At 45.5% G+C, this 23,380-nt stretch overlaps 1 protein-coding gene across 1 annotated transcript; it reads right to left on the bottom strand.

The window, feature by feature from the left end:
- Nucleotides 1-496: 496 nt before the first annotated feature.
- Nucleotides 497-6,183, bottom strand: LOC123161004 (COP1-interacting protein 7). The gene is made up of 10 exons (XM_044578852.1): nt 5,713-6,183; nt 5,202-5,381; nt 5,013-5,133; nt 4,881-4,914; nt 4,372-4,424; nt 4,219-4,280; nt 3,766-3,918; nt 3,327-3,523; nt 1,403-2,922; nt 497-1,011 (listed from the first exon to the last, which is right to left on the bottom strand). The coding sequence occupies exons 1-10, from the start codon at nt 6,174-6,176 to the stop codon at nt 727-729; spliced, it is 3,069 nt and encodes a 1,022-aa protein (XP_044434787.1). The 5' UTR covers nt 6,177-6,183; the 3' UTR covers nt 497-726.
- Between the last annotated feature and the right edge of the window lie 17,197 nt (nt 6,184-23,380).

Consider the following 23,380-nt stretch of genomic DNA (forward strand, 5'->3'; position numbering starts at 1 on the left):
CGACTGCGGTTGTTGTTCTGGTGTGCTGGTCCTATGGAGCCTTAGCACGGTGACTTTCCGATCATATCCAACAACAAGTTGTGCCCGACTCCGACAAGAGAGGGGCTATGACGGCGACACGCCTTCGGCCCGCTTCAGTGTTTGTAGTCGTCGCTAGGTGGCCTATGGATCTGGAGGTAATTTTTATTATTTCCGGTGTTCGTCGTACTGTCATGATTAAAGATGAATAGATTAGAAGTTTTCTCGAAAAGAAGAAAAAAACTATGGAAGAACCAGTTCACCCACAGCGGTTGGATTCTCTTGTTGAATAAAAACTCTCATTTTCCCCTAAAAAGGAGGTATCAACACTATGGGAATTTGAAGAGAGAAAAGAAAGAGAATATACCCATAAACCAATTCAGCTGATCCACAGATATTCATGCAAGTCATTCCTCGGCGTATATATACGATCATACGTATATACACCAGAACTAGTACACAGCTTTTCAGATCAATATGTCCAATCCACAAGTATATACTAGAATTAATGTGTAGATTGTAATACAACGCAAATGACAGATTATACAAACAAACTGCTTACAAACAACTCCGTCGTAATATACAACAATGTGTAGATTATGTACTAGAAATCAACAGACCAAAAAATTTTAATCAATACAAATCGAATTATTGGCCTCATCAATCAGTCAACAAAACCAAATAAATACTCCCCAAAGCACAAGGACCTTATTGCGGCAAGCTTCTTCTCCGTGGGTGGTCCGCGGTCGCTGACTTGGGGTTCAAAGTTGAAGCATTGGTTTTAGGTTGAGCAAGCTTTTTCAATCGCTCAATCAAGGATTCGGTTGTGCCGCCACTTTTCTCCTTTTTCATCTCAGCCAAGGATGAGGTTGACTTGCTCACTGCGCTTGCTTTAGCTGTGGTTTTCTGGGGATTCGATGCGCCGCTTCTTGCAGCAATCCTCTTTTCCCTCTCTTGCTTAAGCCTTTCCAGCCGTTTCATCTGCTCCGCTTCCTGAAAATATTTATTTACAACAACAAAAACTCATCAGCGGTTTGAGCAAATGCTTCCTGCTGAAAACTGCAATTCTGCTGATGCATACAAATGACATTCTCCACCACATTTTTTGCCCTATTATTTGCTTCTAGGTACTGGTCTTCTACTCTAGTGACACATATGAAAAATATGGCATTCAATACATGTGAGAATGGTGGGGGTATTAATTTAATTTTGCCACACCAGAAGGACATAGATAATACTAGAGCACTCTGTTGTATATAGATTCAATTTGGTCACTTAAAAATATGCGATGAGGACGATAAAAAAGAGTAAACTAATCATGTGGGGCAGAAGAAAAGAATAAACTGTTTAATATATAAAATGTATAAAAGTAAAACATCAATACCAGCTCCTTCTTTTCCTTTTGAAGGCTCGCTTTGTACGCCCGTAGGTTTTGCGCACGTTTCTGTGCATCAGTTAGTGGTCCTTTGGGCGCTGACAATCTCCTTGCTGAGGCATCCTTCCTTCTTTTATCCACGCCCTCCTGTGAACCTCTAAGCTTCTTATCTTTCCCCGGCATCTTTTCTTCACCCTCAACACAAACGGATAAATCCTCTGCATTTGCATCTTCAACGCTGACGTCATGCTGAATCTGCATGTGGCTGTCATAGTCCATTGATGGGTCATATCCAAATGAAACATCTTCAAATCCACGCTCTGGAATCAACTCATCTGGCTCATAGAAAAGTTCAGCTCCAGCCTTAGCATCTGATGTTTTCTGAACACTTGAGCCAAGCTCGGCATCTATGTCAATGGCAGTACGGCCGGCTGCTCCAAGATTATCCTGTGAGTTGGAGGTAACAGGTATCATGAAGGACTCATCGCCCATACTGTGCACATTCTTCTTTTCCTCTAGAGGAGTGGGTCTCTTGTAATGCGCCTCGGCAAGGGGGTCCAAGGAGCTCCTCCTGTCCATTGAGTTGTCCTGTCCATAAACCATGAAGTCATCATTTGCCCCTCTTCTGTATCCTCCACCTCCAGCTTCTATCTCCTTCATGCCACCATCCACAAAGCTCCGACCTTCCGCAGACATCATAAGTTCATCACCAGACATCATCTGCCTGGCCCTAATTCTCCCGTTGGCTGAACTGAAAGACATCGCATGCCGCTCATTGACATCGGCAGAACCTCGCTCTGATAAAAGAATAGGATCATCAATACTTCTTGTGGTCTCTTTCCTCCTAGGTGGTTGTGGTGCCTCTCTTTCACTGGCGAACATGTCCGCGTCATTATGATCTCTTGTCTTCTCTTCATCTCTGAGCAAGAAATTCTGGAACGCATTCCAGTTTCCTTGATCTCCATCTTGCTGCCCATTAGACATTCCATCCTTGGTGTACTCATCTTCAGACTCAACAGTGGTTTTCTTATCCCCTTTTTTCTTCGAGCTTGAGCGCTTATGATGATTCCTCTTGCTGGATTTTCTGTGTGAATCGTCACTATCTTCTGATGCCACATCAGAGCCTGATTGCGACTCACTCTCTGATGACCCATGCTTCTTCCTTGATGTTACATTTACATTGCGTATGACAATTACATTAGATTTCTTCTTGCCCGAGCGATTGCCCTTTTTACTCGACTTGCGGCCATGAGAACTCTCCCTCTCTGAACCACTTTGGTCATCACTTTCATCATCGGAGTTGTCAAAGTCCTTGCTATCTGCTGAGTGCCTCCTTGATAGTCTCCTTTCTGAACGGTTGTACCTGGGATCATCCGTTGGGGGGTAGGGAGGAGGGTAATATGGGTTCGCCCCAGGGTAGTATGGTGGCATGCCTTGCATGGGATAAGGAGGATGCATTGCCCATGGTGGATATCCTGATTGATATGGACCATGATGGGGAGCTCCTGGGTGCTGAGGTGTCCTGTGATCTGTCAAGCAACAGAGAAATGATTCCTCAGACCCAAGTTCTCTCTCACAGTAAAAAAGAAAAAGCAAAACATGAATCGATTGTGTATGCAGATTGACAAAAAAGGGTACAAATTCAACATGCCTGGACAATAATAACGGAAAATTGTCGTGTAAAAATAAGCAGAAGGCAGCAATATATTAGGAACAATTTGGGTCACAATTTTCAGATAACAGAAAACTCAAAATAAAACATTGTTATAGGCTATGGAAGAAATAAAGTGAATGGTTCTTGTGAGCATTTGGAAAGTACAAGTACAAATACAAATACAAAACATACAAAATCCGCTTATCAACTACAAAGATACTAAATACAAACAAAGTGAGCATTTGGAATGTAGTAAGTTAAGTCATGGCACCAACATACCAGCTTTAGCAGCATCTTCGCCATTTGTATCTCCATTAGAGACAGACATTGTTTCCTTATCTCCCATTAACATAATGCCAGCAGCATTGAAGGGAGGAAATTCAGAACGTGCAGACATAGCTTCAGGTTCAACATCAATCCACTGTCCAGTTTCATGTTTTTGCCTCCACAAATCAATGAACTGTGTGCACGCCTTCCTATTAATTGATAGCAAATCAATGAACGTGTTAGCGCAACAGATTTGATACTAATGCACTCACAGAAATTGCTTAAGCTACTTGTGCATTGCAACAACATTCAGCAAGACTGTATACTCAGCATCAGAATGGAATGCAATAAATTATGCAGTTCTCATATGGAGTGGGCGCAAATTAATCAGCAGCCTCAGGTTCACATCATCTACATGAATATATGTCATATCCAATGGAAAGATACTTACATCAAGCGTGAAGCACCAAAACGCTCTGCAAATGAGATCAAATATATCAGGTTGTCAATATCAAACCCAGCAGCTACAGCACGTGCAAAGGCCATAGCCTGCTCTTTACGTAAGACAGTCTTGCGAGTCTCCAGCACTCTGAGAAGCTGAACTCTGCAAAACATTGTAAAATAAATAAATCCATTCACACCTTACCGCAATGCAGATAAAAAGGAAATTCCAAAAAATAAGACATCATCCCAGAGAAGTGCAGATAAGGTAATCAAGGAGCTGAATTTGACTGTAGAATGAGTGTGAGAACCGTTGATTAGATAAAAAGCATAGGCTACTCCATGGAAACAAAACAAAAAATAAGACAATAGTTTCTTCATGTAATCAAGAAAAGAATGTGAGATATAGAATGCCTTTAAGGAAAACATCATGGAGAAAAGGGGGGCTTATGCAGATAAATACTTTGAATGCTCCTCGTGTACTCCAGTGTCATTCTGCAGTGGAGATGCTGGATGTGTGTCAGGCTGTCAAAAATATGAGAGTTATAAGCCCCTCTTACCACGACACATTCACATAGCGAAAAAACAGTTTTATTACCTATTGACACAGCCATACCTTGTACAGGACGAGTGCCTTATCACCATCTGGATCATAACTTGTCTTGCTGCCTGTAAAGGGATATGTCAGGTATATTTATCGACGGAAAACGGGATGCAAAATCATGTTTCAGTACAGATCAATCTATCATCAAAAAACATAAATATTTCCCCTGCACTTTTTTATGGAGTTGCGAATCGTCCTGAAAACTTGTGCACTTAATGATGGTTAGATCCATCACAGAATAATCAGCTTCCAATATAAGTTAGGTAAAACAGAACAGAAGGGAATGTATAAACAGGAATAAAGACAGGCCATGCATCAACCATAAATATACTTTTAAGCCATCCACTATCATGTACTACCACAGCTGTGACTGATGGTACACCGCACCAAACTCCATAACGAATGATAGATTCTAAAGAAGCAGCACTGCATTTCCAGCTACGAATAAGCATTGCTGAAGATTTCTTGGTAGACATTGTGACCATGCAAGGAATGAAATCGGTAGCATCTCTTATACGTACCTTCCATGGAGGAGTCCACATTATGGCCTTCTGCCTGGCAAATCACAAACAGAAACATGTCACTGTTCTGCTATTATTTCTCTCAACAAATAAACAGGTACACAATAGAATAGATGATAATCCTGCACTTACAGATTTGAGTCCAATATTTGCATTGTTCTGGACAGCGATGGCATCCTGGAGCTGCAGTATCTCGGACTCGATGGTGGTGACCCGCTCCAGGACCTCCGGCGTGCTCACGAACCGGACGAACCTAATGCCAACACCACGCAAAATGAGCCACCACCGCCGACACTGCTGACAAATAAACACGAGACGAACCTCTGGATGGTGCCTCTGGTGAACCAGGGGGCGTCGGCCCCCGGATCCGGCTGGAGCAGGATGGTGTAGCCTCCCTTGGCGATCTGGTCCTGGGCGGCCTTGAGGTGGGCGACGAAGGGGTTGAGCAGGCCGGAGGCGATCTTCTCCTTCCTCCCATTCACCACCACAACCAAATCACACCTAGAAACAAGAAAGGGGGGAGAAACAGAGAATTCGTTATAATGCTACTACTACCGCCACACACACACACACACACACACACACAAGAAATTGTTGGAGATGCCAATGAAACCAGTAAGCTTGAGCAATCAGCAGAAGACAAAATCAGCAATAAGTATGAATGGTATCTATCTCCTCCTGGATCTACCACCTGTAGCAACAGAAAGAGCAGAGCTTTGGGCATTCCCATCTTTGGTGGCGGCGCAACAGCAAAGATGGGGAATTTGGTTTGGTGGGCAGATCCGCCCCTGATGGTATGGGGAATTGGGAGGTTGAGCTTGAGTGGCGTTACCTGGTGCGGGTGGGGGTGAGCTGGAAGGCCGCCGAATCGAGCCTCGCCTCCGGCCTCATCGCCGTCGCCGTGGGTGGGGGTGATTCTTCAGATCTTGCGGCAGCCAAAGATGTAGACCCAAAAATGGCCAAGAAGAAGTGGGGATTTGGCTGGATGGGGGCGCTGGAATCCGGGAGCAGGAGCAGGAGCAAATGCAGCAGGCAGGTAGGGATTTGGGACAAGCAAGAACAAAATTCAAGAAGGAAACTCTGGGAGAAAATCCTTCCTTGTGCCCTCTCCCTCCTAGGAACAGTTACAGAGGATGCAGGGAGGGGTAAAATAAATAGATAAATAAATAAAATGTGGGGAGGGGAGGAGAGAGCAGAGGAGGTTAGTGCGCGAAAGCTGCTTTGGTTTGGGTTTGGTAGCAAGAATTTCACTCTGTTATTGAGGCTGTCCATGTCCAATAACTTGAGGCTGTCCATGTCCAATCCAACCTGTCCGTCGTTGACGGTGAGCTTCTGATTTATATTCATCCTTCTCAGTTGCCCTATAGAGAGGAAAGGAATCAAGTTGTGATTTTCGGCGGATTTATTATGCCTCTAAGGTACTACCAAGTATTTCACTCTGTTATTGTAAGATAATGAAAAACATTCATTTATTTATTTATTTATTGTTGGATCGGCCACCAACACCCTAATAAGATGGCATGCTTTGGATTCTGTTAATTTCACTGTACTGTACTGTACTGTACTGTAGGACTAGAAGGACAAAGAGAGAGGACAGACAGGCCTATAATGTAAATGGAAGTATGTGAGCAGTGACAGAGCATAAAAACAACAATCAACCATGTGATGTGATGTGATGTGATGCGATGTGAGGAGCAAGTGCCATGCCAGCCAGGGGGTTATGCTGCTCATTTTGGCTGGTTGGCTAATTAAGCTGGTGGTGAGACTAAAATTAAGATTAAGAGAGAGGGAGAGCCAACAAGAAGCTTCTTTTTGCTTTGCTTTGCTTTGCTTGCTGCCTTTTAATTTGGTGGTTGAGTGTTTCGGTCTTGATGGACAGATTCTTATATTCTTTGCAGCACCAGCACCAGCACCAGGAGGAGAGATGCCATTTTGCTTATGGAACAATCAGATAGATCTGATCTAGGGCGTGTTTGGTTTCTTTCTTTCTCCAAAAAACCAGAAAACTCACTGCCTTGCCTCTGCATCGAGCAATGCAGACAACCATATTTATTATATTATTCAACAGAGTCTGACAAAAACAAATAAGTGGATCAGTCTCTGACCACACACCATCTAATCTGGTGGATTCACCAAGCCGCCCCACGACCAGCCGAGATTACCAACTAGTCTTCAGTGCGCATCACATACGCACGCTCCAGAATATGTTGGCGCCATCTTGAGGAGAGATCCACACATTAACCTTCTCAGGCCCTACTATCATAGACACCACCACGACACCAAACAGCACCAACATTCTGCACGCATCCATCAACACACGTCTGTCGTTGAGGGAGTCCTGGATTAGGGGGTCCTCGGACGGCCGGACTGTTGGACTATGAAGATACAAGATTGAAGACTTCGTCCCGTGTCCGGGTGAAACTCTCCTTTGCGTGGAAGGCGAGCTTGGCAATTCGGATATGTAGATTCCCTTATCTGTAACCGACTCTGTGTAACCCTAGCCTCCTCCGGTGTCTATATAAACCGGAGGGTTTAGTCTGTAGGACAAGAACAATCATAATCATAGGCTAGCTTCTAGGGTTTAGCCTCTACGATCTCGTGGTAGATCAACTCTTGTAATACTCATATCATCAAGATCAACCAAGCAGGAAGTAGGGTATTACCTCCATAGAGAGGGCCCGAACCTGGGTAAACATCGTGTCCCCCGCCTCCTGTTACCATTAGCCTTAGACGCACAGTTCTGGACCCCCTACCCGAGATCCGCCGGTTTTGACACCAACATTGGCGCTTTCATTGAGAGTTCCACTGTGTCGTCGCCATAAGGCTTGATGGCTCCTTCAATCATCTACAACGATGCGGTCCAGGGAAAGGTTTTCCTCCCTGAATAGATCTTCATATTCGGCAGCTTCGCACTGCGGGTCAACTTGCTTGGCCATCTGGAGCAGATCGATAGCTACGCCCCTGGCCATCAGGTCAAGTTTGGAAGCCTGAACTACACTGCCAACATCCGTGGAGACTTGATCTTCGATAGATTCGAGCCCATGACAGGTGCACCCTACAGCCACGATGAGCGTGACCTAGATCTGTCGTCGGACGGTGTTCAGGAGATCCCACCTACAGCTGCCTTGGCTTTAGATCCAGTGCAGATCATGCCATCCGAGGACGGGGGGATGGACCCCGCCACGGAAGCCACACACTTAACGGCGATAGAGCCGAACACAGATTTCACTTCCAATGAGGTCTGTGTCATCGGACCCCCGGACTCATCTCCGGCCATAGACTCTGAACCGCATGTATCCGCACCCATCGAATCTAACTGGGCGCCGATCATGGAGTTCAGCTCCACGGATATCTTCCAGCACTCGCCCTTGGGCGACGTGCTAAACTCATTAAAATCTCTCTCTTTGTCAGGAAACTCTTGGCCGAACTATGTCCGGCTTGAGTGGGAAGCGGACGACGAAGGAATTCGTTACCCACCCACCACCCACTTAATAGCCACTGTCGACGACTTAACCGACATGCTTGATTTCGACTCCGAAGACATCGACGGTATGGACAACGATGCCGGAGAAGAAAAGGAACCACCGCCCACAGGGCGCTGGACAACCACCTCATCATATGACATATATATGATGGACACACTCAAAGAAAACAAGGGCGAGGATCAAAAGGATGCAACGGAGGGTAATCCTCTTGAGAAGCAACCAAAGCGTCGATGTCAGCGGTGCCGCTCTAAACCCTGCCATAGCAAAAACAACGATACCGGCACAAGAGACAATAGCACTCCGGACGATGCCGAAGACGAAAACAATCCCGCCCAGCCAAGCTTCGAACAGGCCGGACGGGAGAACGGGCAAGCTAGCCCTGAGGAACAGGCAATGGATGAAGACTCGGAGGATGACAATTACATGCCCCTCTCCGAAGACAAGGTGAGCCTCAGCGATGAAGAATTTATCGTGCCTGAGGATCCCGTCGAGCAGGAGTGCTTCAAGCGCCGGCTTATGGCCACTACAAAAAGCCTGAGGAAAAAATAGCAGCAGCTTCAAGCTAATCAAGATCTACTCACTGATAGATGGACTGAGGTCCTGGCAGCCGAGGAGTACGGACTCGACCCCCAACCAAAATTTACCCGAGGCGCAGGTTGTTACCTCAATTCGAGGATGAGGCACTAGAGCCTATACTACAAGCGCAGGATGCGGCTGACCGACCACCTCGTGGCCGAGACAAAGCGGCGCCCCATTGCCGAACACCAGCCCGCACCCCATTGCCGAACACTAAAAACACCAAGGCCCGGGGCTACACGCATGACCTACGAGACGAACTGGAAAATAAAGCAGGACAGTCAAGATCGATCTACGGATCGCGGGGGCACGCCCCAACGTGTGATGATGACCGCCACGCCGGATATACTAAATACAAATCTGACCGGGCCGAATACAGTAGACCAGACTCATCCGAACTGCGTCGCGATGTAGCTCGGCATAGAGGCGCCACACACCCCCTATGCTTCACTGACGAAGTAATGGAGCATGAATTCCCAGAAGGGTTTAAACCCGTGAACATCGAACCATATGATGGGACAACAGACCCCGCGGTATGCATCGAAGATTTCCTTCTCCACATTCACATGGCCCGCGGTGATGATCTACATGCAATCAAGTACCTCCCACTAAAACTCAAGGGACCAGCTCGGCATTGGCTGAATAGTCTGCCAGAAAACTCCATTGGCAGTTGGGAGAACCTAGAAGATGCATCTCTCGACAACTTTCAGAGCACTTATGTGCGACCACCGGATGCTGATGACTTAAGTCACATAATCCAACATCCCAGAGAGTCAACCAGGAAATTCTGGACTCGGTTCTTAACTAAAAAGAACCAAATCGTCGACTGTCCGGATGCCGAAGCCCTAGCGGCCTTTAAGCATAACATCCGTGACGAGTGGCTTGCCCGACACCTCGCCATGAGAAGCCGAAGTCCATGGCAGCCCTTATGACACTCATGACTCACTTTTGTGCGGGCGAGGACAGCTAGTTGGCTCGTAGAAACAGCACATCACGAAATCCTGACACTTCAGACGCCAGAGATAGCAACGGCAAGCTCCGGCGCAATAGACACAAGCGTCACAATAATGGCGATAACGCCGAAGACACGGCCGTCAATGCCGGATTCAGTGGCTCCAAGTCTGGTCAATGGAAAAATCTATTTAAAAGAAACAATCCGGGCCCGTCCAGTCTGGACCACATACTCAATCGCTCATGTTAAATCCACGGCACCCCCGATAAACCAGCCAACCACACTGATACGTCTCCAATGTATCTATAATTTTTTATTGTTCCATGCTATTGTATTACCTGTTTTGGATGTTTATGGGCTTTACTATGCACTTTTATATCATTTTTTGGACTAACCTATTAACCTAGAGCCCAGTGCTAGTTTTTGTTTTTTCCTTGTTTTTGAGTTTTACAGAAAAGGAATACCAAACAGAGTCCAATTGACGTGCCAATTTTTGACAATTTTTTGTGGACCAAAAGAAGCCCCTGGAGTGAAAGAGTTGGGCCAAGAGAGTCCCGGGCTGCCCATGAGGGTGGGGCACACGCCCACTCCACCTGGGCGCGCCCCCTGCCTCGTGGACAGCCCGAAAACCCCCCTGACGTGAGACCTACGCCAAAAAATCCTATAAATACTGAAACCTCCAAAAAATAACCTAGATCGGGAGTTCCGCCGCTGTAAGCCTCTGTAGCCACCAAAAACCAATCGGGACCTTGTTCCGGCACCCTGCCGGAGGGGGGATCCCTCACCGATGGCCATCTTCATCATCCCGACGCTCTCCATGACGAGGAGGGAGTAGTTCACCCTCGGGGCTGAGGGTATGTACCAGTAGCTATGTGTTTGATCTCTCTATCTCGTGTTCTTGATTTGGAACGATCTTGATGTATCGCGAGCTTTGCTATTATAGTTGGATCTTATGATGTTTCTCCCCCTCTTCTCTCTTGTAATGGATTGAGTTTTCCCTTTGAAGTTATCTTATCGGATTGAGTCTTTAAGGATTTGAGAACACTTGATGTATGTCTTGCATGTGCTTATCTGTGGTGACAATGGGATATTCACGTGATCTACTTGATGTATGTTTTGGTGATCAAATTGCGGGTTCAATGAACTTATGCATAGGGGTTGGCACACGTTTTCGTCTTGACTCTCTGGTAGAAACTTTGGGGCACTCTTTGAAGTACTTTGTGTTGGTTGAATAGATGAATCTGAGATTGTGTGATGCATATCGTATAATCATGCCCACGGATACTTGAGGTGACATTGGACTATCTAGGTGACATTAGGGTTTTGGTTGATTTGTGTCTTAAGGTGTTATTCTAGTACGAACTCTATGATAGATCGAACGGAAAGAATAGCTTCGTGTTATTTTACTATGGACTCTTGAATAGATCGATCAGAAAGGATAACTTTGAGGTGGTTTCGTACCCTACCATAATCTCTTCGTTTGTTCTCTGCTATTAGTGACTTTGGAGTGACTCTTTGTTGCATGTTGAGAGATAGTTATATGATCCAAGTATGTTATTATTTTTGAGAGAACTTGCACTAGTGAAAGTATGAACCTTAGGCCTTGTTTCCTAGCATTGCAATACCGTTTACGCTCACTTTTATCATTAGTTACCTTGCTGTTTTTACATTTTCAGATTACAAAAACCTATATCTACCATCCATATTGCACTTGCACCATCTCTTCGCCAAACTAGTGCACCTATAGAATTTACCATTGTATTGGGTGTGTTGGGGACACAAGAGACTCTTTGTTATTTGGTTGTAGGGTTGTTTGAGAGAGACCATCTTCATTCTACGCCTCCCACGAATTGATAAACCTTAGGTCATCCACTTAAGGGAAATTTGCCACTGTCCTACAAACCTCTGCACTTGGAGGCCCAACAACGTCTACAAGAAGAAGGTTGCGCAGTGGACATCACACACCAACAAAGAATGTTGGGTATTTAAACAGGTCGGCAAGCTGAATGCCGAAAACAAGGAAAAGGGGTCGCATAGTGATGACGACGAGGAGCCCCAGCCGCCGAACACAGGGGGACAGAAGAAATTTCCTCCCCAAGTAAAAATGGTAAATATGATATACGCCACCCATATTCCAAAGCAGGAGCGGAAGCGCGCACAAAGGGAAATCTACGCGGTGGAGCCAGTCGCCCCAAAATTCAACCCATGGTCTTCCTGTCCGATCACATTTGATCGCAGGGACCATCCGACCAGTATTCGTCATGGCGGATTAGCCGCACTGGTCCTTGACCCTATCATTGACGGATTCCACCTCACACGAGTCCTCATGGACGGTGGCAGCAGCCTGAACCTGCTTTATCAGGATACAGTTTGCAAAATGGGTATCGATCCCTCAAGGATCAAACCCACCAAAACCACCTTCAAAGGTGTCATACCAGGTGTAGAGGCCTGTCGTACAGGCTCAATCACAATGGAAGTGGTCTTCGGATCCCCAGACAACTTCCGAAGCGAGGAGTTAATCTTCGATATCGTCCCCTTCCGCAGTGGTTATCATGCACTGCTAGGACGAACCGCATTCACTCGATTCAATGCGGTGCCACACTATGCCTACCTCAAGCTCAAGATGCTCGGACCCTGCGGTGTTATAACAGTCAATGGAAATACAGAGCGCTCCCTCTGTACGGAGGAGCACACTGCGACCCCGCACAGTGCAGCAGAAGCACTGCGCTCCCTCCTTAGACAAACCCTCAATTCGGCAATAAAGCCCCCGGACACCGTCAAGCGAGTCCGGAGTACTCTGCAACAGGATCGTCCGGCCCGTCCAGAGCTCGCCTAGCAATTCGGCCTCAATCCTAGCCCCAGTCAAGCGGTGAAATTTGTGCCGCGCATACATAATTACGCACTTAAAATACCATGTGCATAGACGGACGCACAGCTAGACTGCGGTCCACAATGCGGCTCAACCGCCCCAGGATCCGCATACCTTCACCTTTTTCTTTCTTTCAGGTCCCTCTCTTCTTGAGGCTCTTTCGATAACCTGATTATCGGACCCTGAAAGCACAAGTGCTCCCTAGGTGGTTTTGGTAATTAATGTCAACATATCTCTTGTTGGACTAACACTTTTATCTAGTATGTTTCAGATAAGTTCAACAATGGAGTGGCATGGACTAAAGGATGTGGGAACTCCTTCAAGATGCTAAGGACAAAGGATTGGCTCAAGCTTCAAGCTCAAGACTCTTCACTTTACATTTTAGTGATCCAAGATCACATTAAGTCTATAGGAAAAGCCAATACTATCAAGGAGGGATGAGGTGTTGCTTAATGAGTTTCTTGCTCCATAGTGCTTAGTGATATGCTCCAAAACCCTCAACTACTTTCCCACTTCCACACATATGTCCTTAACCTAAAAGTCTAACTCGGCCCTACCGATTCTTTCTACCCGGCGCCACCGAGTTTGGACGTCATAGCCACTGCCACAAACCCTAGGCAAATCGGTCTCACTGATAGGGATCTCGGTCTCACCGAGATGGGATTTTAATCTCTCTGTGTATATCCATTGCCAAAATCGGTCTCACCGAGTTTGAGTAACCGGCACTACCGAGATTACAATGCAAACTTCCTGGTTAACTCATTACCAAAATTGGTCCTACCGAGTTTGTGTAATCGGTCAAACCGAGTTTGCCTGACCAACTCTCTGGAAAGCTTATTACCATAATCGGTCTCACCGAGTCTGTGTAATCGGTCTTACCAAGATTACGTTATGCCCTAACCCTAACCGAATCGGTCTTACCGAGTTGCATTTCAGTCCCACCGAAAATCCTAACGGTCACTAGGTTTACTAAATCGGTCCGACCGAGTTTGTTGATTCGGTCCCACCGAGTTTGGTAGATTGTGTGTAGCGGTTAAACTTTGTGTGGAGGCTATATATACCCCTCCACCTCCTCTTCATTCGTGAGAGAGCCATCAGACTAAACCTACACTTCCAGTATACATTTTCTGAGAGAGAACTACCTACTCATGTGTTGAGGCCAAGATATTCCATTCCTACCATATGAATCTTGATCTCTAGCCTTCCCCAAGTTGCTTTCCACTCAAATCTTCTTTCCACTAGATCCAAATCCTATGAGAGAGAGTTGAGTGTTGGGGAGACTATCATTTGAAGCACAAGAGCAAGGAGTTCATCATCAACGCACCATTTGTTACTTCTTGGAGAGTGGTGTCTCCTAGATTGGCTAGGTGTCACTTGGGAGCCTCCGACAAGATTGTGGAGTTGAACCAAGGAGTTTGTAAGGGCAAGGAGATCGCCTACTTCGTGAAGATCCACCGCTAGTGAGGCAAGTCCTTCATGGGCGACGGTCGTGGTGGGATAGACAAGGTTGCTTCTTCGTGGACCCTTCGTGGGTGGAGCCCTCCGTGGACTCATGCAACCGTTACCCTTCGTGGGTTGAAGTCTCTGTCAACGTGGATGTACGATAGCACCACCTATCGGAACCATGCCAAAAACATCCGTGTCTCCAATTGCGTTTGAATCCTCCAAAACCCTTTCCTTTACATTCTTGCAAGTTGCATGCTTTACTTTCCGCTGCTCACATACTCTTTGCATGCTTGCTTGATATGTATTGTGAATGTTAAACTTGTGCCTAAACTCCACTTAAACTTAAGGAAACTTAAAAACTACAACTTTGGCACTTAGTGTCTAATCACCCCCCTCTAGACACCTCTTCTCAAGGTCCTCCAAGTGGTATCAGAGCATTGGTCTCCATTGCCTTGGTTTAATCACCATTGGAGGAAGATGGATGAGTCTACTTTGGGGAGTCTTAGACATAGAGTGCCTATTCTTGATGGAGAGTATTTTCATGAGTGGAAAAATGAGATGCTTGTAATTTTCAATCAATATCATTTGAACAAGTACATTGCTAGCCCTCGTGCACCTCATGTTGATCCTATGCATCCTACCCATGATGAGTCAATTGACATGATTAGGAATCTTAGAACTGCCGAACTTATCATTAGAGGATTGCCTAGAAACTTGATTGGATGTTTGCCTACTCTTAAGTGTGCCTACACTATATGGAAATTTCTTGAGGAACGCTTTCCAAATTATTCCTTGAAAAATCTAGATGAAATTCTCCATAAGTCTATTGCTTTGAGTAAGATGAATACTAGTGATCCTATGTTTGGTGATCGTCTATTTGAGCTTACAAACCTTATGCGTGCCAAAGGAAATGTTGGAATTATTAGTGATATTATTTCCAAAGCTATAAAAATTCATAAGCAGGATCATTGTCAAACTCACTCTAATGAATTACCCTCTCTAGGATTTGATCCACCACATGACGATGTTGAACATGGATACTATGATGAGGATGGTGATAGTGACTTCGATCTTGATGATGCAATGAGACATTTTGGTCTTATGGAAAATCTTCGGGGATATATGTCAGGAGGAAAGGAATGGGTTCTTGATAGTGGATGTACCGATCACATGACCGGAGATAAAGACATGTTTCGTGAGCTTGCTGAAAATGATAGTCCTCGAAAGTATGTCACTTTCGGTGACAACTCAAAGGGTAAGGTGGTTGGGCTTGGTAAGGTGGTCATATCACATGATAGCTCCATACAAAATGTCATGCTCATTGAATCTCTTGGATACAACTTACTTTCAGTATCTAGACTTGCTGATTTCGGTTTCAATGTCCTATTTACTGAAGTAGATTGCCAAGTGTTTCGTCGAGACAATCATAAAATGGTCTTTACCGGTGTGCGTAGAGGTGACCTATACATTGTTGATTTCACTAAAAAGGCTCAACCTAAAACTTGCTTCATTGCTAAATCCTCAAAAGGTTGGTTATGGCATAGACGACTAGGTCATGTTGGTATGCGAAACCTTGACAAGCTTATTAAAGGAAATCATATCCTTGGAGTTAACGATGTCATATTTGATAAGGATAGACTTTGCAGTGCTTGTCAAGCAGGTAAACAGGTTGGAGGAAGGCATCCTGTGAAGAACATCATGACCACAAGGAGGCCACTCGAGCTACTTCACATGGATCTCTTTGGTCCCAACTCTTACAAGAGTCTCAGTGGAAATTCTTTTGGTCTAGTTATAGTTGATGATTTTTCAAGATTTACGTGGCTGTTCTTTCTCAATGATAAATCGCAGGTCCAAAAGATCTTCAAAAACTTTGCTAGGAAGGCCCAAAATCAATTTGAAGTGAAGATCAAGAAGGTTCGTAGCGACAACGGAACGGAGTTCAAGAACGCAAATGTGTGTTGGGGAACGTTGCAGAAAACAAAAATTTTCCTACGGTTTCACCAAGATCCATCTAGGAGTTCATCTAGCAATGAGTGATTAGATGCATCTACGTACCTTGTAGATCGCGAGCGGAAGCGTTCAAAGAACGGGGATGAGGGAGTCGTACTCGACGTGATTCAAATCACCGGAGATCCTAGCGCCGAACGGACGGCACCTCCGCGTTCAACACACGTACGGTCAGCGTAACGTCTCCTCCTTCTTGATCCAGCAAGGGGGAAGGAGAGGTTGAGGGAGATGGCTCCAGCAGCAGCACGACGGCGTGGTGGTGATGGAGCTGCAGTACTCTGGCAGGGCTTCGCCAAGCACTATGGAGGAGGAGGGGGTGTTGGAGAGGGAGAGGGAGGCACCAAAGGCGTGGGGAAAGAAGTCCTCCATCTCCCCACTATATATAGGAGGGCCAGGGGGGGCGCCGGCCCTAGGAGATCCAATCTCCTAGGGGGGTGCGGCCAAGGGGAGGAATCCCTTCTCCCAAGGCACCTACGAGGTGCCTTCCCCCTTTGGGACTCCTCCCTTCTTGAACCCTAGGCGCATGGGCCTCTTGGGGCTGGTGCCCTTGGCCCATATAGGCCAAGGCGCACACCCTACAGCCCATGTTGCCCCCCGGGGCAGGTGGCCCCATCCGATGGACCCCCGTGACCCTTCCGGTGGTCCCGGTACAATACCGGTGACCCCGAAACTTGTCCCGATGCCCGAAATAGTACTTCTTATATATAATTCTTTACCTCCGGACCATTCCGGAACTCCTCGTGACGTCCGGGATCTCATCCGGGACTCCGAACAACATTCGGGTTACTGCATATACATATCCCTACAACCCTAGCGTCACAGAACCTTAAGTGTGTAGACCCTACGGGTTCGGGAGACATGTAGACATGACCGAGATCGCTCTCCGGTCAATAACCAACAGCGGGATCTGGATACCCATGTTGGTTCCCACATGCTCCTCGATGATCTCATCGGATGAACCACGATGTCGAGGATTCAAGCAACCCCGTATACAATTCCCTTTGTCAATTGGTATGTTACTCGCCCGAGATCTGATCGTCGGTATCCCAATACCTCGTTCAATCTCGTTACCGGCAAGTCACTTTACTCGTACCGTAATGCATGATCCCGTGACCAGACACTTTGTCACTTTGAGCTCATTATGATGATGCATTACCGAGTGGGCCCAGTGGTACCTCTCCGTCATACGGAGTGACAAATCCCAGTCTTGATCCGTGTCAACCCAACAGACACTTTCGGAGATACCCATAGTATACCTTTATAGTCACCCAGTTACGTTGTGACGTTTGGCACACCCAAAGCACTCCTACGGTATCCGGGAGTTACACGATCTCATGGTCTAAGGAAAAGATACTTGACATTGGAAAACTCTAGCAAACGAACTATACGATCTTATGCTATGTTTAGGATTGGGTCTTGTCCATCACATCATTCTCCTAATGATGTGATCCCGTTATCAATGACATCCAATGTCCATAGTCAGTAAACCATGACTATCTGTTGATCAACGAGCTAGTCAACTAGGGGATTACTAGGGACATGTTGGTGTCTATTATTCACACATGTATTATGATTTCCGGATAACACAATTATAGCATGAATAAAGACAATTATCATGAACAAGGAAATATAATAATAATGCTTTTATTATTGCCTCTAGGGCATATTTCTAACAGTCTCCCACTTGCACTAGAGTCAATAATCTAGTTACATTGTGATGAATCGAACACCCATGTAATTCTGGTGTTGATCATGTTTTGCTCTAGGGAGAGTTTTAGTCAACGGATCTGCTACATTTAGGTCCCTATGTACTTTACAAATATCTATGTCTCCATCTTGAACATTTTCACTGTAACATCCCAAATTTTCAATTTGGAATGTTATACATAGATCATCATGCGTAGCATATTTTCTTGCATTTTGGTTGATCCTAGAAATTTCACGCAACTCAAGGACCCTCGGAGAGAGTTGGAGATTTTTTTATTTTCATATTTGAGAGTTTTCTCGAATTTTGAAAAGAGGATCATTTGATTTATTTATTTTATCTTCAATAATTTTTCCGGTGTCAAAAATATATGAGAGAGGGAATAATATGACTTTTCCGAATATAGGAAAAATGAAGATTTAATAAATAGATCAATTTTTGTTTGCCGGAGTTTTATTTGCATTTTATTTGGATAGGGAAAAATGCGCGTTTTCGAAAATTGCATTTTAGGTCCAGAGAAAAGTTCATTTTGTTCGGCTCATTTTTAGGAGTCGAGGAAAATTTACTTTAGATTTTTCGGAGTTCGTTTAGATCTCTTTTTGTTTTTTTCTGCGCGAGAACCAGTTAATAAAAAAATCAAAGTCCAGCGCCTTGGGCCAAAGGCCCAAGCCGCCGCAAGCCAAGCAGCCGGCCAAGGCCATCGCTAGCCGCGTGCCAGGCGCAGGCGCAGGAGGCCGCCGCCGCCTCTCTCCTGTACCGAATCCTAGTAGGACTTTGGTCCTACTTCTGTATATTCCTTTTCTATTTCTAGATCTTTTCCTTCCCTCTTTTCTATTCCTATTCCTAGTCTAATTCCTTGCCCTCTACCCCAAGTAAACCCCTCCCCTCCCCAATATAAATACCCAAGCACCCCCCCCCCCTCTAAACACATCAAATTCCAAGCCTCTCTCAACCCCAAGCACTCCACCGGACCCCGCGCCCTGCGTCACCGCCGCCGCCTCACCCGCCCCGCGCCGCACCCAGCCGCCGCCGCACCTTGCCGCCGCCGCCCCACGCCCATGCCGCCGGAGCCCCTCGCCGGAGGTAGCCCCGCGCTACATCTATTCTTTTCATCGGATCGTTTTCTTCTAATCGTTCCGATTCTTTTCTTCTCTAAACCGTTCCGGTTTTCTAGATCGGTTTTTCGTTCGGTTTTCTTCTCCGAAACCCTAGATCGGATTCGTTTTATTCTCCGATTTAGTTGCCTTGGACCGTTCGCTGGACCGTTCGTCCTAACGAACGTGATCACCGGATTCTTCTAGGTTAGCGAACGTCTGTTCGTTTAACCGTTCTTCTTTTTCTTCTGTCGGATTTATTCCGCGTCTCTTCCGCGATCGTGATCTCAGATCCGATCTTCTTTCTAGTCTTTCTTTTCGCTCGTTTATCGGAATCAGGTGATTCAAGCGCCTGGAGTTTCATCTCGAAACCGCCGTTCCGTTTAATCAACTTGAACAAGTTTTTGCTACAGTAAAATTTGACCTAGTTTCAACTTGCTAGAACCGAGTTGTTTTCTTCCGCCGTTTGTTTTTCGTTCTTTCTTTGCAACCGGAGTTCTTAAGTTGAACTACTTGGTTCGTTCTCTTGTTCGAGTTTTACCTGTGCATTAGATGAGTACTTATTGTGTGCTTGTTTGTCTGCGATAGATTACCCGGATTGTGCCGCTTGTTACTTCGAAACCCTAGGACTCGCGGATCATCAGCAAGGCAAGTAACACTTTGATCATACCTTTTCTACAACCCATGTTTTATTGCATTAGATCAATCCTCTCACATTGCATGATTAGGATCTAATTAAATTGTGGGATGGGAAGTAGATGAGGTAGTACCTATCACCTGTATTACTATGAAACCTTTGGGAGTTACATCTACGTTTGCTTATTATGCCATGCTATGCTAGTAGACGTGGATTGGGTGAGTGATATCCATGACAGATGTGAGATTGATAATTTTAATGGTTTATCTAAGGTGGCAACCTAACACACATCTGGGTGGATTGAGGCACCTGATGTCTATCAGGACTTGCCTGTTTTTTTTCGGACCGCCACCCAGGCTCAAAGAGATCATAAGATCTTTCATGCTAGAAACTTCCGTGTGCAGCCACATGCCACTATGGGCTCTGGCATAGTTGACTAAGTTGTGCGAACTCTTACGGGGTGGACTAGCAGATGTAGGGGATGTAGGTGTACCCGTCTACCCCACAAGTAAGGTGCTAGTGCTTCTGAAAGACTATGTCTCAGTCATCCGTTTCTCAAACACCATGTAGTGCGAGAAAACAAACGGAGGCGATCGAGTCATGTGGGGAAAAGTGCGCAAACCTCTGCAGAGTGTACAAACTAATCATGATTAGCCGTGTCCCTGGTTATGGACAACTTGAGTATCTAGTACTTGAATATCGAGTGAATCTCAACATGTTACTTCTAATTAATGTTATTGGGTTTTAATTATTTTTAATTGGGATTGAGAATGCTGTCAACCATTCTCAATGTTTCACAACCACCATGATAGTAAAAAAAACTTATTCCTTTGCAGTAGGGAAAAACTGGCTTTACGCAAAAACTGTAACCATAGAGCTTTCCACCAGCCATATATGCATATAGTATAGCTGTTTCATTCCATTACTCTCTATGTGTTACTTTGCCAGCATATTCCATGTGCTGACCCGTTTTCGGGCTGCAACTTCTCATGTTGCAGACTTTTCAGACGACGAGTAAAGAGCTTTTAGGTCGTGGTTCTATACTCAGTGATGCCGCTGGAGTTGATGGACCCATTTATCTTCCGAGTCTTCCGCTGTTATCGATATTATATGGCCTTAAGCCATATTTATTGTAATAAGTTCTTTTTGAGCCATCGATGTAATAAGTGTGTGATTGCAACTCTGTTATAAAACCTCGATGTACTGTGTGGTGTCAGCATTACTGATCCAGGGATGACACCGTAGCATAGTAGACGTGATCCATTCGGGTCAGGTCGCTACATTCACGAATGGAGTTGAAGCGACGCTTGATGTGCCTCGTCTTCTTGTGAAACCTGGGCTCCTTGGCGAGAGCAATAGCTCCAGTGTTGTCACAGAAGAGCTTGATCGGCCCCGACGCATTGGGTATGACTCCTAGGTCGGTGATGAACTCCTTCACCCAAATTGCTTCATGCGCTGCCTTCGAGGCTGCCATGTATTCCGCTTCACATGTAGATCCCGCCACGACGCTCTGCTTGCAACTGCACCAGCTTACTGCCCCACCATTCAAAATATACACGTATCCGGTTTGTGACTTAGAGTCATCCAGATCTGTGTCGAAGCTAGCGTCGATGTAACCTTTTACGACGAGCTCTTCGTCACCTCCATAAATGAGAAACATTTCCTTAGTCCTTTTCAGGTACTTCAGGATATTCTTGACCGCTGTCCAGTGCTCCTTGCCGGGATTACTTTGGTACCTTCCTACCAAACTTACGGCAAGGTTTACATCAGGTCTGGTACACAGCATGGCATACATAATAGAACCTATGGCTGAGGCATAGGGGATGACACTCATCTCTTCTGTATCTTCTTCCGTGATCGGACATTGAGCTGAGCTCAATTTCACACCTTGCAGCACAGGCAAGAACCCCTTCTTAGACTGATCCATATTGAACTTTTTCAATATCTTATCAAGGTATGTGCTTTGTGAAAGACCTATGAGGCGTCTTGATCTGTCTCTATAGATCTTGATGCCTAATATATAAGCAGCTTCTCCAAGGTCCTTCATTGAAAAACTCTTATTCAAGTAGGCCTTAATGCTATCCAAAAGCTCTATATCGTTTCCCATCAAAAGTATGTCATCTACATATAATACGAGAAATGCTACAGAGCTCCCACTCACTTTCTTGTAAACGTAGGCTTCTCCATAAGTCTACGTAAACCCAAACGCTTTGATCATCTCATCAAAGCGAATGTTCCAACTCCGAGATGCTTGCACCAGCCCATAAATCGAGCGTTGGAGCTTGCACACCTTGTTAGCATTCTTAGGATCGACAAAACCTTCCGGCTGCATCATATACAATTCTTCCTTAAGGAAACCATTAAGGAATGCCGTTTTGACGTCCATTTGCCATATTTCATAATCATAGAATGCGGCAATCGCTAACATGATTCGGACGGACTTCAGCTTCGCTACCGGTGAGAAAGTCTCATCGTAGTCAACCCCTTGAACTTGTCGATAACCCTTAGCGACAAGCCGAGCTTTATAGATGGTCACATTACCATCCGCGTCTGTCTTCTTCTTAAAGATCCATTTATTTTCTATGGCTCGCTGCTCAACGGGCAAGTCAGTCAAAGTCCATACTTCGTTTTCATACATGGATCCTATCTCGGATTTCATGGCTTCTAGCCATTTGTCGGAATCCGGGCCCGCCATTGCTTCTTCATAGTTCGAAGGTTCACTGTTGTCTAACAACATGATTTCCAAGACAGGGTTGCCGTACCACTCTGGTGCGGAACGTGTCCTTGTGGACCTTCGAATTTCAGTAGGAGCTTGATCAGAAGTATCTTGATCATCATCATTAACTTCCTCTCTAGTCGGTGCAGGCACCTCAGGAACATTTTCTTGAATTGCGCCATTTTCCGGTTCAAGAGGTAATACTTCATCAAGTTCTAATTTCCTCCCACTTACTTCTTTCGAGAGAAACTCTTTCTCTAGAAAGGACCCATTCTTGGCAACAAAGATCTTGCCTTCGGATCTGAGGTAGAAGGTATACCCAATAGTTTCTTTAGGGTATCCTACGAAGACGCATTTTTTCGACTTGGGTTCGAGCTTTTCAGGTTGAAATTTCTTGACATAAGCATCGCATCCCCAAACTTTTAGAAACGACAGCTTAGGTTTCTTCCCAAACCATAATTCATACGGTGTCGTCTCAACGGATTTCGACGGAGCCCTATTTAAAGTGAATGCGGCAGTCTCTAAAGCATAGCCCCAAAAAGATAGCGGTAAATCGGTAAGAGACATCATAGATCGCACCATATCTAATAGAGTGCGATTACGACGTTCGGACACACCATTACGCTGAGGTGTTCCAGGCGGCGTGAGTTGTGAAACTATTCCACATTTTCTTAAGTGTGTGCCAAACTCGTGACTCAAGTATTCTCCTCCATGATCTGATCGCAGGAACTTGATTTTCCTGTCACGTTGATTCTCAACCTCACTCTGAAATTCCTTGAACTTTTCAAAGGTCTCAGACTTGTGTTTCATTAAGTAGACATACCCATATCTACTCAAGTCATCAGTGAGGGTGAGAACATAACGATAGCCACCACGAGCCTCAACACTCATTGGACCGCACACATCAGTATGTATGATTTCCAATAAGTTGGTTGCTCGCTCCATTGTTCCTGAGAACGGAGTCTTGGTCATTTTACCCATGAGGCATGGTTCGCACGTGTCAAATGATTCGT

This window comes from Triticum aestivum, chromosome 7B, assembly GCF_018294505.1.
Source record: "Triticum aestivum cultivar Chinese Spring chromosome 7B, IWGSC CS RefSeq v2.1, whole genome shotgun sequence".
Lineage (NCBI taxonomy): Eukaryota > Viridiplantae > Streptophyta > Magnoliopsida > Poales > Poaceae > Triticum > Triticum aestivum.